Source organism: Lissotriton vulgaris, unplaced genomic scaffold (genome assembly GCF_964263255.1).
Source record: "Lissotriton vulgaris unplaced genomic scaffold, aLisVul1.2 SCAFFOLD_2847, whole genome shotgun sequence".
NCBI lineage: Eukaryota > Metazoa > Chordata > Amphibia > Caudata > Salamandridae > Lissotriton > Lissotriton vulgaris.
This window is the reverse complement of record NW_028244197.1, coordinates 9,137-28,013: the sequence shown is the minus strand read 5'-3', so window position 1 is coordinate 28,013 and position 18,877 is coordinate 9,137. Positions and strand designations below refer to the sequence as shown.

Here is an 18,877-nt window from a genome sequence, read left to right as displayed (position 1 = left end):
CTGGTCCGGTTGGTGTACATATGGCCACCTTGGATGATGTGGCTTTGGCTTTGGTTCAACAAGAACTAGTAGCGTCCAAGGCTGAGGCGGTTGCTCTGAAGGACAGGGTCGAACAATTATCTAAGAACCCTTTTTCTTCAGGTGCGTCACAGATTCAAGTAACTGTTCCTCCCCCTATCCCTTTAGCTACTCCCGAACGGTATGGGGGGGATCCACGCAAAACACAGGCTTTCATGACGCAGATATTGCTGCATTTTTCTTGTAAGCCTGCGTCTTTTCCAACGAATCACTCCAGGGTTGCGTTTGCCATGTCATATTTGGTGGGGGATGCAGCCAATTGGGCTGTGCCCTTAGTCAAACGAGATGATGCCATGCTGTCCAACTGGAATGTGTTCAGGGAGGAGTTTGAGAAAGTCTTTGACAGAAGGGCCACTAATTTCAGTGCGGACAAGGAGTTGTTATCACTGCGACAGGGGATAAGCGACTTGATAACATATCTAACTACTTTCAATCGCTTAGTAGCGGAAACGGAGTGGCCAGAGGGTAAAAGAATGTCCCTGTTTTATCAGGGTTTAAGGGATGAACTGAAGGATGCAGTAGCACACATAGACCCGCAGCCCACTACTTGTATAGATATGGTGAACCTGGTATTGCGGTTGGATGGTAGGTTGACTGAGAGGAGTGGGGATAGAAGGAAATGGGACAGGGGCTATGCCCGTAATGTAAGTTTTCCTTCTAGGGCTACGGGTTCTGCAGAGGCAGGGGTGGAGCCAATGGAAATAGGAGCTATTAGGCCCCCTTTATCAAAAACTGAGAGAGAAAGTAGAAGAGTCCAAGGTCTCTGTATGTATTGTGGGAAGAAGGGACACTATGTAAGAGAATGCCCTTCAAAACCCAAGACCTCAAATACTTGGAATAAGAATCAAAGGGTGGCGGCTTCTAGCACGGCCAGAGAGACGGAAGAAGGGCAATCATCCTTGCCTAAGGCGGAAGAGATCCCCGACTGGAAACTTACCTCCTTGTCATCCTCTGGGAGAGGGGAAACTGAGTCCCATTTGGTGTTAGAGATGTCCTTGGAGTGCGAGAAAAAAATCCATGCTGTAATGGTGATGTTAGACTCAGGGGCGACCGGAAATTTCATAGACAACGGGTTGGTGAACCATCTGTTGTTACCTAGAGTACCCCGAGGTAATCCCGAGGAGGTTTTAGCAGTCGATGGGCAGCCCATTAAATCGGGTCTCATAACCGAGAAAACTGCTGAGGTGGAGTTGTCCATAGAGGTATCAGAAGGGAGACACGTGGAGAAAGTGGAGCTGAATATCATAGACGCTCCACAATATGAAATAATCTTGGGAATGCCATGGTTTATATACCATAATCCTTCCATTGACTGGAAGTCTCGTACCGTGCATTTCGATTCAGGGTTCTGCAAGGAACATTTGGTACCTTATGTATCTTCTCCAGGGGCAGTACTAGCCTTGCAATTTGTGGTGGCTACAGCGGCCGAGAAGGAGGTGGTGCTTCCAAAACATTATGAAACTTTTCAGGATGTTTTTAGTGAAAGTAGAGCCGAGAAGCTACCGCCTCATAGGGCCTACGATTGTAGGATCGATTTGATTGATGGGGCAGTGATTCCTACGTGTCGGGTATATGCGTTGTCTGTGCCCGAAACTGCTCATTTAAAGGAGTACATCCATCACTATGAGAGCATAGGATTCATAAGACCGTCACGGTCCCCTGCAGCCTCTCCACTTTTCTTTATAGCAAAGGCCAATGGTGATTTGAGGGCATGTGTGGACTACCGCGTCTTGAACAAAAATACCATCCGGAACCGTTACCCTCTCCCCCTCATCACCGTGTTGATCGATCAAGTGAGGGAAGCCGTGATCTATACTCGCTTGGATTTGCGAGGGGCTTATCACTTGGTCAGGGTTCGAGAGGGGGACGAGTGGAAGATGGCTTTCAAGACGCGGTATGGACTATACGAATATCTAGTCATGCCGTTTGGGCTGTGTAATGCCCCTGCGGCGTTTCAGTTCCTGATTAATGATGTGCTGAAGGAGTTCATTGACTTGTTTGTAGTCGTGTACATAGACGACATCCTGGTGTACTCGATGGAGGAAAACTGTCATGTGGAACATGTTTGCAAGGTACTGGCCAAGTTGCGAGAACATAGCCTTTTTGTGAAACTCAGCAAATGTGAGTTTGGAGTGTATAGTGTGGAGTTCTTGGGAGTAATGATCAGTCCAGTGGGGTTGCAAATGTCAGAACGTAAGGTGGAGGCAGTGCGTGACTGGCCGGTTCCGAGAAATGTGAGAGAGGTCCAGAGTTTTCTGGGCTTCGCGAATTACTATCGGCGCTTTATTTTGCATTTCTCGTTGACTGCTGTGCCGATTACCAGACTTTTGAGAAAGGGTAAGCCCTTCGAGTGGACCAGGGAAGCAGGTGAGGCCTTTGAAACGCTTAAAACCTCGTTCATCACAGCCCCAGTGTTGTCACATCCCAATCTAGAACATCCCTTTATTGTAGAGGCTGATGCTTCGGATGAAGCTATCGGGCGGTGTTGTCACAGAGAGATGTGGGTACAGGGCAGTTGCACCCGGTGGCCTTTCTGTCAAAGAAGTTGAGTTCGGCTGAACTCAACTATACTATAGCTGAGAAAGAGTTGTTGTTGATCAAGAGGGCTTTTCAGGAGTGGAGGCAGTATCTATGGGGGGCCCTTCATACCATCACAGTGTATACAGACCACCGGAATTTGCAATTTATGTCATCTGCTAGACACTTAACCCAAAGGCAAATGAGATGGATGCTTTTTTTTGCTGAATATAATTTTGTAGTCACCTTCCGTCCAGGGTCTGAAAATAGAAAGGAAGATGCCCTATCACGACAGTCTATGCCAGCAGATAGTGTGGAGGAGAGACAGGCCATCATTCCGGAAGGGAAAGTCCTATGCATAGTCAGAGCTGAGACCTTTTTGGATGATGTACGAACTTATCAGTATCCTGGAGGTTGGATGTCATGGGCTCATGGCGTAGCAGAGAGGAAGGTGAGAGATGGGTTTCCTTTTTATCAGAATAAATTATTTCTGCCCTCAATACCGTTGCAGAAAAAGGCGTTTGTCTGGGGTCATGAGGGAGAACTGGCGGGACATCCTGGTGTTCGTAAAACCCTCGAAATTGTCCAAAGGCATTTCTGGTGGCCTAACCTGGTTAAGGATGTCAAGGCATGGGTGGCTAGGTGTGATATCTGTGCTAGAGCAAAGGGAGTAACCTCTAAAAAAGCGGGGAAGCTTATTACCATGCCTACTCCCAGTCAACCCTGGCAGCATATAAGTTTGGATTTTGTGTCTGGCCTTCCGTTGGACAAGGGGTTTTCCGCCGTTTTGGTGGTAGTAGACAGCCTCACCAAAATGGGACACTTCATCCCCTGTAAAAGCCTTCCGAATGCCAGCCAAACGGCACAACTTCTAGCTAGCAATGTTGTCCGATTGCATGGTATTCCTCGGGTGATAGTGTCCGACAGGGGACCCCAGTTCATCGCCAGGATCTGGCGCATGTGGTGTCGTGCCCTGAATATTGAGTCTAATCTGTCTACCAGCTTCCACCCACAAACAGACGGGCAAACCGAACGTCTGAATCAGACGTTAAAGAAATATTTGAGATGTTTCTCTAAAGAAGCTCATGAATCCTGGGTAGATCTTTTGTGGATGGCAGAGCTTGCCTACAATAACACCTGGCACAGTTCAACGGGAATGTCGCCATTCAAGGCTAATTTCGGATTTGATGCAAAAACATTGCCGATTGACATACCCCCCGATCTCCAAGACCAGCCCTCTGTTAAGGAAAGGGTATTGATGTTGAGGAAGGTACACAAGGGTATGCAGGTACATTTGAACAGGGCAAAGGAAGTGTACAAGAGGTGGGAGGATCGCCGCAGGATAGAGAGTCGTCAGTATGTGGTGGGCGATAAGGTCTGGCTGTCTACCAGGAACATTAAGTTCAAGTTGCGCAGCGTGTTCCACCCCAGGTATATCGGCCCTTACTCCATCGTGAAACAAGTGAACCCTGTAACATACAAGCTGAAATTGCCAGGTTCCTTGCGCATACACCCTGTGTTCCACGTACAGTTGTTGAAACCTGCTCTGTCCTCTCGTAGGGCGGCCCCTCCGCCAGTGTTGTGTGATGGGGGAATGGAATATGAGGTGAGGAGCATAAGAGACTCGAAGTGGAGCCGGGGTGTTCTGAAATACCTAGTTTCATGGAAGGGGTATACCGCTGAGGATGATTCCTGGGAGCTGTGTTCGGATGTGCATGCTCCGGCGGCGGTGCGCTCTTTCCACCGGAGATTCCCTACTAAACCTGGCCCTAGGAGGCGCTAGGGAGGGGGACATACTGTCAGGATCTGCCAAGGCGCCTACCGAACATTAAAAAACTACAACTCCCAGAATGCCTACACAGGGGGCGTGGTCCTATATAAGCTGGGTGGACCCATTGCTTCCTGTTCGTGATTTTGTGACCTGCAGTACGTTTGCTTCATAGTGGAAAATTGTTTTCTTGTCTTCTCTGGATTCTGGATAAGAGAAGTTCTGTCCGTTTTGTGTTTGGTTCCAGCGCGAGTGAATTCGGAACGCGCTATTATTGCAGAGTGTTTTTTCACGTCTGCCTTTGAAGCGGGAACGGTGTTTTCTGTTCCTTGTTGGTTTGCCTAATTCTTTCCTGCCGGCATTTCATTCATCTTTGCTGAAAGGAGAGGGACGAGCCACGGACTAAAAGCGGACCGTCAGGAAGTTCGACTGAGCTGTGAGTTACACGCACGCGTGAGATTAACGCGTTGCATGGAAATGATGAACTGTGATGTTTAGACTGTGTCATGCTGACTGCCTAGAATAGTATCGGAATCCTTGTTGTGTTCACCGAGAGCGGAGTGTAGTGGGGCCAGCCTTCTGCGCACTGCGGCTACGAAGCAAAGCACTAGTGTCTCCTGATTTAATTGCCAAAGCGGAAGATAGTGGGAAAGCCTACATCTTGCCGTGTTTGGAGCGTGCTCATAGGAGAAACCTTTGGAGTTGTTGAAAGGGAGCGGAAGATAGTAGTAGGAGGCTACATCTTGCCGTATTTCCTGACGGAATTTATTGTACATTCTGGCATCGCAGACATGCTCGTTGGAAGAGCATAACATTTATAATTTGAGAACACTTATTGGGTGGAAATTCACAGGTTTCATTTAAAGCACAATCCTTTCAAGGAGGGGTAGGTATAGCCATGTTACAGATAATTGTACCTTTATCATAGGGGTGAATTAGAAATAATTGTTGTTTATATTCCATAGGAATTATTGGTGCAGCTATACACATACCCACGATACAGGGAGGAGGTGGAGAGCGTTGATTGAAGAAAGGTGAACCCTTTATCATAATAGAGAAAGAGGAAGAGAGATAGGGTTTTCGAAGTGACCAGTTATAACCAGTACACTGTTGTTTCTTGTCTTTCAGCCTTCCCTTCCCAGCTGCCCCCTTCCTTTCCCTTCCTTGGTCTCCTGTTTTTTCCCTCGCCCTATCGCTCGAACCCACTGTGTTTTTATTACCAGTGTGTTGGTGAGATCGGGAGGTGGAGTTTTATGTACATCATCCGGATCCTGCAGCGTGGAGTCTGACACTATTAATATATCAGGTAGGGGACCAGGATCGGAGTGTTGGCTTTTATACAATATAAGGAGGTGTTGTATCATGTACATACCAGCTAGGCGCTGTCCATCTGGAGAAAGATTCAAAAACGTTTGTGCTAATGTGTCATCACTATATTTATCAGAACTGTCAGCCCATTGTACTGCTGACCTGGCTAATTCTTGTTCATCCATAGAATTGAGTACATGGTACCCCATTCGTTCTTGAAGTAATTTATCGGTAGCCTGAAATAAGTGTTCAGGAGTTCTCGGATTTGACATAGCAGCTTGAAAAAGTCTCTTACTTTCTGGACGTACCGGACGCATTGAATTATTAAAGGGTTTTCCCTTACCTACATATGCTATCATTTCTCTAGCTGGTAACTGCAATACTCCTGTTGTCGTTTCTTGTTGTTCCTCCCCCCCTGAGGATTCATTTTTGTCTGAATCTATTTCTGTTTCCGGCTGTCTTCTTTCGTGTATTTGTTCTACTGTTTTTCGGATCCTTCGGTACATGTTTTCTATACAACTTTGTTTATCATGTTTTCCATCTGCTATATTCTGACCCCATTTGTTAAGTGCTTTCATTTCTTCCGGGTCTACACCTGGCCTATCTTGGTTTCTTATCAAGCAGTTTATGAAGAAACGTAATAATAGTTTCTGAGTGTCAACTTTCTGGTATGCCATGGCCTCGCCAATACTTTCAGGACCTTGCCCTGTTTGGACAAAACGATATATTCTGTCTAGGTGATCAATCATTCCTGGTAGTATCATTAAATAGTTTGCAACTCGTCGTAGACGTACTGATGATAGCATCATTCTATCGTCTATACCGGGTACTGGATCATATCTACAGTCTGTAAGAGGCTCCTTAAGTATGTCGTAACTCGCTGTTTGAGGTGTACGTTGTTGTGCCAAATCCCTATAGGTCAATCGATGTGTTGGTGGCGGGGTCTGAAAACCTCCTGTCGCACCTCCTGAGGTGCCAGGTCCAAAAAGATTTGTTGGGTGCATGGTAGGGAGAATAGGTGCAGGAAGGAGAGGGTGTGGAACGGGCGGAGTAATATGTTGTTGCGGAGGTGGGGGTAGATTATCTCGGGGTGGAGTGCCGTCAGCAGGTGGTGTGCGTGGCGGCGGAACATTAACATATTCGGGGGCTACATCGTCTAAATAGGAAGACAGAAAAATGTCCTTTGCGGTCTTGTGGTGTAATTTAGTCGGGAGCAATGGAGGTGGCAGATCTTTTGGTACTTCCGGGGTGGCCTTAGGTAAACCCTCGGCCAGGAGAGGATACATACCATTCATAAGAGTGTTTCGTTGTCTGTCTACTTGTTCTGCTTTTACTCGTATACCTTCCCCAACTAATACGTTTTCTCGGGCTTTGTCTGAATCCTCTCTACTTTTCTCTTCTTTTCTAAGTGCTTTCTCTGTACGTCTATGCGATTCTTTACGCCATAATTCAATGGCATCTTTCTGTGACTGTCTGGCTTTCTTTTTCCATAATGCTTCTTCTACTCTCATGATGCAATCAGCATCCCATGTCCCAGCAGCGGGCCATCTCTGATTCTCTGCTAAATCTTTGGTGTATTCCACCCATAAATCAAGATATAATACGGCATCTAGGCCATGCTTATGGTACATAAAGTACCCTGGAGTGTCCCTAGGTGGAATGGGAACAGCTTCCTCTAGTATCCCTTTTCTAGTTTTTATCTGTCTTAATTTGGAGAACAGCGGCATGTTTCAGCCGTACTGCTTGATACTTGATACTTACTCGGACTTGAACACAGTAAATACAATATACACAATAATGTAGATCAAACAATCACTCATACCACGACATTAAAACACATTAAAACATTCTAGTAGGATGTTTTCCTAAACTACTCAGAAGTATTTATTTAAGTGATCATTTTTAAACATGAACTGTTGGTTAAATAAGAAGCAAGACAGTTGTCATATAAACCTTTGAACATGGCCCAGATTATTATAGAGCAACATTAAAACATATTAAATTAAACACAACAGGTTTTTGCACAAATGGCATTCCAAAATCACATATTTGAAAGTGCTTTCATAGTGGAGTGTTGTGGCTCACTGGTTAGAGGCGGCAGACCCGGAAGCAGAGAACGGCCCGGGACCAGGGTTCAATTCCCGACGCGGCAGGGTCGTGGACCAGGGTCAGCGGACTCGATAATTCTCGCCTTGGTGCCTACTCTAACCAGGGATCACACTCAGCAACTCTGGACATTAGCTTGCCTCATCTCTACAACGGCCCCCCACATTGGCTGGGGATGCCTGGTTTCACCTTGGAGATACCCAGTAGGGAGCATCTCACAGGGATAGCCAGGACGGGTTCCCCAGCGGTCTACAGTGCCATGATGCCTCAGGGCAGCAGTGTGCTTTACAAGACACATACATTACATTACATTCATACGCAGTAATAAAGGAAAAAGAGGTTTGGTGAAAAAAATGTTTACCTAATGTTGGAAATGGCCCTTTCTGCACGGTTATCCCCAGCCCGAAGAACAGAGTACAGTGAATTTAATCAGTTGGACAAGTACTTTAAAATTTTATATGTCCTGGTAGTGAAAAACTCTTTAAATTGTTTCTCACTACTGCGAGGCCTATCTTTCCCATAGAAAAACATTGGAGTTTCCATATCACATTTTATAAGTGTAATTTCCAAATTGCACGAGATAACTGGCTCATATTTGGTGTCTCTGGGGGGGCGGAGCTTGCCGGCGTCAATGGGGGACGTCTAATCCCTCTGCTCCGCGCCATCGCTCCCAATATCCTGAATTTATCCTGCCTCGATGAAGATCTGAAGGTGGCTGCCACCCCATCGGGCTGCGGAATAGCTACGGTGCCTGGCACGGGCGAAATTGGTGGAGCTGGACCCGTGCGGAGCCGCACACGGGAAGGTGCAGCAGCAGACTGACTAGGCCGCTAGTCCCCGGCCTCACGTAACAGACACGCCGGAAGACGTGACCTGACGTGCGGCTGTGTGACGGCGCCCGGATCCCACGGGAGCCGAGCTACAGCGTCGGCCTCCGAAGCGGGCCTGGGGGCACCAAGATGTAGCGGACTGTGCCTTAAACTGCCCAAAATAGCGCACTGTCTGCAGGACTCGGAGCTAAGTGGTGAACTGGCGAAGGACCCACGTGGGTGAGCCAAATCCTTAGAGGGCTCCCCTTTTCGATTGCAATCTGGGGCGCCGGACCCTCTCCCGGCCCGGGGACGAGACGCTGGTTGGGGACTGATCTGTCTGCTCCCCCCGGCGGCCTTCTGCAAGCCGAGGCGCCCTTCGGAGCTGCAGGGCGACTTACCTTGAGGCCCATTGCGAGTGGCTGTGGCACGCCCAGGTGGGACTCTACAATGAAGGAGGGGGCGACCTGCCTAATGTATGGTTCTGCCGGCTGGAACTACTCATCATAGTGGAGAGGGTGCATGGACTCTGAGCCTTCACAGCGACGTATACCTTAGGCTGAGAGATGGGGGTTCCAACGCGCCGGATCGACGCAGTTCTGCGGCGGAGTACGGCTGGAGTAAAGCACGAAGGCGACGCCATAACTAAATCCACTGGTGCTGTGAAACCGGGCATTGAGAAGCCTGGTGCCAACACCCATCATGGGCAAAGGAGACAAAACCCAGAGCAAACTCCCCTTCGAGAACCGACGAACCAAATCCTCTGAGGCCCAGGACACGGACACCGCACCTGCAACCAGAGGTGCTGAAGGAATCATCTACTCGGATATTAAGGCTCTCCTGGTCACAATGGAGAAGGGACTCCAAGACAGCATGGCGTCCATAGGCACCAAGATTGACGCCCTAACCTATCGTATGGACCGCATAGCAGAGAGGGTGGATAAGCACGCGGAGCAACTGGATATGTCAGAGCGGCGCCTTACTGAGGAAATATAAATTTTTGGTCATGTTATGTTCCCTAGCGCGTACCCCACCGACTCCATGTACCAGCTTAAAGTGCATGTAACTTCCCTCCTGTGTCAGCTATGAAGACGCAAATACATTTGCGTCCAACGTTAACTTGTCCTCTTTCAGATCCACCATGAATGGATTAAATGGCCCATTCCTAAATATGCTATGCCACCGTCTTTTTGTAGTGTACTTTACATGTTTTTCTGCTCTGGCAAAGTAGGCCCTGAATTTCTGCCATCGAGCCTCTTTTCTGGCTTATGACTCTGACAGCCTCTGCCCAGGCTGCCTCTGTACCCGTGAACTCTGACTTACTTCCAGCGCGGCCCCTCGCGCTCAGCTCAGCCTGCTTTCTGCCAAAGCTGACTATAACCTTCAAGTTATCTGTTCCGCTCCTCGAAAATGCATTCCTGCCTACTAGCTTCAGTAAACATCCTCCCCAGCTGCAGAGCCAAAGGGCCGACCCGTCCCAGTGCAAGTAATTCATAGCCTCTGTTATCATGCTTCCATGGAAGGCCCCGTGCCCCCACGCTTCTCATGCAGACACTTAGGCGCTTATACACGCATCCACAGTTAGCATAGAATAGCTTCTGCCCTAGAGACCTTTCCGCCCAGATAATATGGTTCCTAAACATCAGATATCAGATATGATAGAAGTACAAGTTGATCTGACATGCCAGACTTCTGTCTCTTTCCGTCAGTGTAAATGTCAAGTCCCCTGCACCCCTCCAATCACACGTCATGCAGCTGCGCGCGCATCCAAGCTCCCGATTTCTGCTGACATTGCCACATTTCTGCTTGGTGCCACCCACCTGCGTCACCTATCAGTGACGTTTCTAGCACACACCTCCAGTTCACGCCTCTTGATTACGTACTAGTACCACGTGTATACTGTTATCTTGTCTTCTCTCAACTGTTACGCCTCCTGCACTGTTGCTTATGATATGAATTAAGTATATAAGCTATGTATTGTCAATAAAATGGAGCGCGCTCTATCCCTTCTGACACCCCTGTGGTGGTCAGAATCAGATATCCTGGTCATGACCATTCCTTTTTAAGGAATAAAACCCCTAAGAACTCTAACACCACGGACTCTGGTTTTTTCTTTCCGATCTGAGTTATTATTGATTAAGTACTTACCTGCATAGAAATTAAGAGAGTAAATTAATTATTTACGTCATTACAAAAGTGGAGGAAGCCCAAACTGAGCTGGACAAGGGGCAAGCTCCTGCAGGTGATACAAGACAAGTCGGAGGATTTGGAGGCCCACTCCCGCCGCTCTAACATACGCGTTACAGGAATTGCGGAGACTACGCAGACTGGCAAAATGGAGCTTTTTGTTGAAAAGCTGCTCACCACACTTCTCGGGGCGGAAGTCTTCTCGCCGATGTTTATTGTGGAGAGAGCACACCGCTCTCTGGGCCCACAACCCCGTCCGGGGCTCCTCCAAAGACCGATCGTTGCAAAACTACTGAATTATAGAGACAGGGATACTGCCCTGAGGGTCGCCCGGGAGAAAAAGACTCTGCAATATGAAGGCTCGGAAATCTCCATATACCCGGACTTCACAGCAAGGGTCCAGGAGGAGCGCAGGCACTTTGCACCCTACAAGAAGCAACTCAGAGAACTAGGCCTGGACTATGCCATTCTGTACCCGGCGAAATTGAGGATCAACCGGCAGGGCCATTCCCATTTCTTCACGGACCCCAGGAGTTGCAAAAGACTTTGAAGGTTTGGTCCAGGGAACGACGAGACGACCCCAGCAGCCAGGGAGATGGAGAGGGCAGCAGCAGCCGAATGGAAGAGCAAGATTGAGGTCAAGATTAACGACTAGCTAGACCAAGAGACAATAGAGCCACCATCTGGCGAACGAGAACTATCCTCAAATTCAATACCCAAAAGGGGTAAGAGGCGCACTCTATTTTATCTAGTATCAATGCTTTATACAATCTTTAAACTCTGTTGGTACAAGGGTGCTACACTATAATGGTGTGTTGGCTACACACCATTATCCGCCACATAAGCCTATCTGCCACATATGCCTTGAACTATCAGCATCAGAAATGTCAGTAACTATGATTGTTCAAGCTGGTCATTGCGGGGAGGGTGAGAGTACTGACCTTGTTCGCGAAAGGAGAACTATGTAAGGCTGCTAAATTCTAGGTATTCATAAGTCGAATGCGGGCCACAGTTGAGGCTATAATGCATAGCAATGGCGCTGAGGGTGGACGAACTATTCTAGATTGCTAAAGTCACCCAGCATCTCAGCATATTACTGGCAACCTCGGCCCCAGCACTGTGAGCAAATACCGCTCCCTTGGGAGCTATTTTACGTACCTAGGGAGTTCAGAACGGGGTGGGGAGTAGACATGCTAGGCCGAGTTGGGGTTGGTCTGCTGTGGGAGGGCGTTGAATTGGATAAGTTCAGACACACAGGGTCTTGTTATTTCTGACAATCTGACTCACTTGACTTTACACTTTAAAACGTTGATTTATATTGACATTAGCATATCACATGTATGCCCAAATTGCTACGGGATTGTTGGGGTAATGTTTTATCTGACTTTGCAATATGTGACCATAGCTTGCACTGATAGACACCTGCCGTTTACAAGCCTAATCATGCGGTGCAATGATTGACACCACCACAGATATGAGAACCACCCACACACCTAGACTCAAAGCAATCACGTGGAAAGTGCGTGGCCTGAATGACCACCGTAAAGTCAGGAAGGTCCTCAGCTATTTACAGCGCCAACACATTGACGTAGCTTCAGGAGACACACCTCCCTGTACACAGCCACATGCTTAGATGCAGGGGGCTGGAGGGCAACATCTCAGCAGCAGGGTTTACCTCTAGCTCTAGAGGGGTTTTAACATGGGTAAACCCGAAGTCCAAATTACAGATACAAACACTGGACATAGACCCTGATGGTAGATTCGCTATATCTAGATGCTACAGCTCTGCCGTGGATTTTACGGTGGTCAACACTTATGGCCCCAACTTTGACTCGCCTGACTTCTACAAGACACTGGCTGCTAGGGCTAAGCAATTCGACCAAGGGAAATTCTTGTTATGGGGGAGACTTCAACCTCACTATGAATCCATCCCTAGACAGATCAACTGGTCCCCCTCGCAGACCAGCAGCTGCTGCTCTGGAGCTGCAGAGCGCAATGACTTGCCTGGGCTTGGAAGATGTATGGCGGACGAGGAATCCGCGCCAGGGTGGATATACGCACTACTCTGCATATCACAACGTCCATACTAGAATAGACTACTGGCTCGCCTCCACCTCCACCTTAGACCGCATAAGAGACTGCAGGGTTCTACCCAGAATATTATCTGGCCACTCACCGGTCCTGCTGGAGCTTCGCATTCCAGTTAAATCCATACCGCCATTTACATGGAGGTTCCCACCTAACTCTCTACTGGACCCAATCTTTAAGGGAGAGCTGGCCGAGGCCATAGATACATTCTTCGAGCAAAACATAGGCTCGGTTGAGAGCTTCCAGGTGGTCTGGGAGGCCTTCAAGGTCTATATCTGAGGAGTCGCGATATCCAAGCACTCGGGTATTCTCAGGGCTATTCGGCGAAAATTGGCGGACCTTGAAGAACATCTAGAGGGACTGGAGCGCAGACAGAGAAGTTCAGCAGATGAAGCGGTGAGTGCAGAGATTAAGACCCTGCTAGCGGAGTATCACGAGGAAGCGGATAGAGAGGTCAGACATATGAGCAAATACTCCACAGCTAGGATATATGGCGAGGGAGAGCGGCCTAGCGCTGTGCTGGCCAACCTCATAAAGGGATCACGGAGGCGCCAACCAGTCACAGCGGTGAACAACGCTTCGGGAGAATCTACTACAGATGATATAAAAATTGCTGAGGTCTTTAAAGGAGACTACTCAGACCTGTACTCATCTAAAAGCGGTGAAATGGAGGAGGAAATCAACGACTATCTGGGGCACATAGAAATCCCTACATTGCCCAACTCTGATAGGGAGTTCCTTATGCATCCTATAGAAAAGGACGAAACTCTTGAGGCTCTAGCCAGCATGCGCTCTAGCAGCGCACCGGGAGTGGATGGACTCACAGTGGGCTTTTACAAAACTTTTAAGGACAAGCTGCTCCCACACTTGTCTACCCTTTTCGATGACATATGTGTAGAAGGTAGTATGCCACAATCTATGAGGGAGGCACTCTTGTTACCATATTGAAGCCGGGAAAGCCACACGACGAGTGTAGCTCGTATAGACCCCTGTCATTGCTAAATGTCGATACCAAAATATTTGCTAAGGTCCTAGCCAATCGGCTGGCCCTTCTTGCTAGCAGTCTAGTGGCCCCAGACCAGTCGGGGTTTGTCCCTGGTAGGAACCTAGTCAACAATATACACACTGTCCTGGGAGTGATCGAGCATGTTAGACCAGACAGGAAGGCACTGGCTGTTTTCCTGGATATGGAGAAAGCCTTTGACTCCGTGGAGTGGCCCTTCATGCGTGCAGTCCTGCAGCGTATGGGTCTAGGGCAACCTTTCCTGCAAATGCTGGGGGCATTATACCACATGCCGAGAGCACGGCTCCGCATGGGAGACCTAGTCACGGACTCTTTCCCCATTAGGAGAGGAACTAGGCAGGGATGCCCCCTCTCGCCCCTCCCATATGCCCTGGTGGCGGAACCACTGGCATGCGCCCTACGAGAATACGACGGTAACGAGGGAATAGGATTCCCGGGCTACAGGATCATTGTGTCGATGTACGCTGATGATACCCTGCTGTACATTCGCGATCCCGACAACAACTTATCATCAGTGCTCAGGGAGGTGGTCCGTTTTGGAGCGCTCTCCGGCTTGAGGTTCAATTGGACCAAGTCGCTCGCTTTCCCACTCACGCCCACCAGGCAACCTACGCTGATGGAATACCCCCTCCAGTGGACCATGGATACGGTCCGATATCTAGGGATACAGCTGCATACAGATGCGGAAATCCTCTTCAGAGCCAACTATGGTACGGCAGTCAGCAAACTAGAAGATGACGTGATCAACTGGAGCAAACTCCCCCTGTTCTTCATGGGACGCATATCAATTATGAAAATGGTTGTGCTTCCTAGATTTTTGTTTTTGTCCATGACCCTACCAATGGTCCTCCCCAAATCGTTTTTTACACGACTACAGTAGCAAATGACAAAGCTTGCTTGGGCGGGCGGGCAACCCCATGTCCGATGGACGACGCTCACTATGCCGTACTCGATGGGCGGGCTTGGAGCCTCGGACCTGGAGGCATACTATAGAGCAGCCCAGGCGTCCCATCTCCACACGTGGTTACATGGGGACCGAAACATTCCCCATGTACGCATGGAGACTATCTTTGCACAACCAGACATGCTCCAGCATACTATTTTCCGGCCGCTGGACCGCAGAACGGGCGTACTAGACTCTTTGACAGCCACTAACCACGCATGGCACAGCCTCTTGCAGATGCAAAACGGAGTATTGCTGTATTCACCTGCGATGCCGATCGACTGGGTGAGATGGCTGCCCCCGCTCCTAGAAAGAGGGGTAGTTGATGCCTTACACCAGCTAAACATACACACAGCGGGAGATCTGTTTGCTGAGGGGGTGGCAAAGACATGGGAGCAGGCACAGGGGTCCAGTGAGGCGCCCCCACTACTGACACGATTTCAATACCACAGAGTGCGCAGTGCTCTGGGCGAGATACTAGGCGGGGACATGGCGGAACCACCAGTGGTCCCGGAGCTTACACATGTAATCAAAACCACTTCGCCCAAGAAGCTGCTGTCCAGTATATACAAGCTCACACAGACGAGCACCCGATACCCATATACTAAGGCCCGCTTATCGTGGCAGACTGACTTGGACACTGTTCTAGACGACGACACCTGGCGCTACTGCTGCACTATTACTAAGAAAGTGTCGCTCAACGGCCGTCACCGGCTAGTTCACTTCAAATTCATGAACCGAGTGTACTACACCCCCGCTCGACTCTGCAGATATGGCCTGCGAGACAGTGCCAGCTGCGAGAGATGCAGCGCCCCAGACGCTGACTTTTTACATATTGCTTGGCAGTGCCACGGAATTTGGGATTTCTGGGAAAAGGTATTTGCTGATATTAGCACGCTGACTGAGGTCGAGATCACGCCCCATCCCCTGGTAGCTCTGTTGGGATACACTAAAAAACTACAGAGGGCGCTTAGGCGTCTGGTAGATATGGTCCTGCTAGTGGCCCGCTGAGTGCTGGCCTGTTGCTGGATGAGAGGCCCACTGCCTACACTAAAGCGCTGGGCGCATGACATGCTCTACTGCTGTACTCAATCTGAAAATTACAGCGAGTTGCAACCCCCTACTAGCAGACTGAAAAACTTCTGGGGCTTGTACCTCACATACCTAGCGAACAAAGAAAGTACTGAAGGGCCCACACAACCATTGGATAAGGGGTGATGCGGGGAGAAGGGCGGCTGGGTTAAGACGCTGATGTTACCTAGGTGTAGTGGTCACGAACCCAGCGGTGAGTCATTTTCTGATGCAGCGAGTGACGGATGTGGAGAATCGCCGCCTGCCCTGTTTTGGGTTGTTGGCTAAATGGCTGTGTATATCACCTTTCATAAGATGTAAAAGTATGTGTAAGCGGAGGTCTAACGCAAAGCCAGAATGGGGAGGGAGGGGGGGGGGAACCTTGTGAGGGACTAGATTCTATTTTTGATGTAATTTAATTAAATGCAATAAAGAAAAGAAATACAAAATATATATATATATATTTGGTGTCTCTGAATTCTAATTTAAAATCCTAACTTATGGCGAAGTCAGATTTTAAATTACAATTCTGATAATGCCACTTTTAGAAAGTTGGCATTTTCTTGCCTTAGCCATTTGGTGCCTGCAGCCTTTTTCTGATCCCATGATTGGGTGTAGCTGACAGTTGGGATTTGTGTATTCCTCCAAGACAACCACACACAATGGGAGCTTAAGTGTGACTGGATAGGCCCTCACTGGCAGGATGGGAGGGAGGGGCTGGGCCCAGCCTCATTTACACCTGAATAGGCTGTGTCCTGTCTCCACACAACGGGCCTAACGACCCTGTATTGTGACTTCAATCAACTTGGAGGCAGGGCAGGCAGGGCATTTGTTCACTTCAAAAGCATGCCTCTAGAAGCTTCTCCCCACTTTAAAGGCTTAACAGGTATAAATAAAAAGAAGGACCTCAGACACCACCACTTCAGTACACTTCTGGACATATGGGCGTGGCGGGCCGGGCAGTAAAGAGCAGGGGTAGGAGTGGTGAGCACTCTCTAGTGCGCATGATGGTTTAGCCAGTTGTTTTGGGCCAGCAAAACAGTCATGCGCACTTAGAATGTTCTTCACCAGGCTGTATTGCACAGCCTGGGTGGAGAACATGCACAGGCTTCCACTCCCTGTCTGAGTGCCTAACTACTGCGTTCAAGCCAATCACGAAGCTGCTGACAGCAGCATTGTGATTGGCTTAGGGGAGCCTGTGGGCTTCCTGCTTCTGGGACTCGTCAGGAAGAGAAGCAGAGGAGAGACGACGGAGGAGAGACTGCGGACGTGAAGAGGTAAGTTTAAATATTTCTTTTTCACCCCTACCCTTACCCGCAGCCCCATATCTGTTCCACCCGCCGCTGCCTGGCAGTGGTGTGAAGGGACTATCCAAAAAATAAATAGATAAAATAAAATCAAGGTTGTAAAAAAAAAATATTGACCAAAAAATAACAGATTGACCATTAGGTCTCATGGAAGTTTTTTTTAAGGCAAATTGTGCACAAGAAAAATGCTGTCACTCACACTAGAAACAGCAAATAGATGAAGTGGGCTGACCTATTGTCCTAGCTATGTGCTAAGTAAATTGTAAATTATATTCCAACAGACCAGATGAAAATGCATGATGTATTACTTGTTTTTAACAGATTATTATTTTTTTTACAGCAAAACATTTTGGCTCATCCCAGGCCTAAAGAAAGAATTCGTTGCCTACAAGGTCGGTCCCAGGAACCTACCCTTTGCTCCGGTGGAAGCACTTGCCCAGGATGAAGAAGCGGCAGAGGTGGAGACGTCCACAGGCCTCGGCCTGGCACTGCTCCCGCTGGTAATTGATGCAGAGCCGGACGGCCGACAGCGCCAGCACCAGCCCCGCCGGCTCCAGCAGCAGGAAGCGGGAGGCCTCCTCCCGGAGGATGCTTGCGATGTGCGCCGGGGGCAGGCTAAGGTGCTGATGTATCTCCGACACGGCCAGCCGCCCCCCGTGTGCACACAGCTGCTGGGTCAGGAAGGCAGAGACCGCCGGGTCCGACATGAAGGGCTCGTCGTCTGCCGGCTGCGAGTCGGGGGTCTCCTCCCAACTCATGGTGGAGGAAATTGTGGCTCTGGGGCGCTGGACGAGAGTTGTGGGATTTTGTTCGAAAAGTGTTAAAATAAAAACAGTAATTCCCTTGTGCGTGACTCTTCTACTACAGTGAATAGGGCAAGAGTGAGATTCTGCTACCAAGGGTGAGACTCTCATGTCAAATGAGTGAGGTTGGATGCGTCATGTTTATTTAGGATTTTTTAAAAGCACTACAAGTCACTACAGTCGCTATTTCTGAGCGCTGGGACAGAAAGGGGCAAACAACGCAATGAGGTGTTCGGTGTCCAGGAGGGCTGCCCTCATCGGCAGTCTTGCCAGTTGTGCCAGTCACAGCAGGGCTCCATGTGACAGCTGGTTTTGACACAGTCTGGGGCACTCGTTCCCGGGGTCCACAGTGTATGGTCACACCAGGGTCGCAGGTTGGGCTCTTGACCGGGTCGCTCGGTGCCAGTCTTCTCGGGTGTTAGTGTAGTGAGTCTGCTTCGCGTCAGTGGGTCCTAGCTGCTGCTCTCGGGCGGGCTTTGCTCTCCGTCTCTGTATGCGTGCAGTCTCTCTCACCCTCTAGCTCTTCTGCCGTCACGGGCGGGGGAGTAGTTTCTTCTCTCTGCGCCTCCCATGCTATCAGGAGCCGGAGAAACGAAACTGAGCGTGGAGGACGGGCAGGAAGGGTGCCCAGGGGAACGACGCCGAGACTCTGTCACAGTTCACGCGCCCATGAGATCAGCCGGTGGAGTTCAAACCCTGCGTCATGATAAGTAACAGGTGACTTTTACAGGCAACCAGTAAAGTCACGATAAACACATTACGAAGACAAGTGCCACGCATACCTGCAACTGACTGCACCGGCAGTCAGGTCCGGACTGGGAGCCCAAAGCAGCCCTGGAAAATTGTGTCAGATCGCCGCCCCCCTCCC

At 49.2% G+C, this 18,877-nt stretch overlaps 1 protein-coding gene across 1 annotated transcript in view; it reads right to left on the bottom strand.

Annotated features, from left to right (window-relative positions):
• The window catches only part of LOC147668128 (zinc finger CCCH-type antiviral protein 1-like), a gene marked incomplete at its 3' end in the record, with an annotated part of 295,880 nt that extends 277,477 nt beyond the window's left edge, over window positions 1–18,403 (bottom strand). Inside the window, exon 1 of the mRNA XM_086948763.1 lies at window positions 17,618–18,403. Within this exon, the coding sequence (XP_086804889.1) occupies window positions 17,618–18,120 (503 nt within the window). The remainder of the gene's footprint in view (window positions 1–17,617) is intronic.
• Window positions 18,404–18,877: the final 474 nt, after the last annotated feature.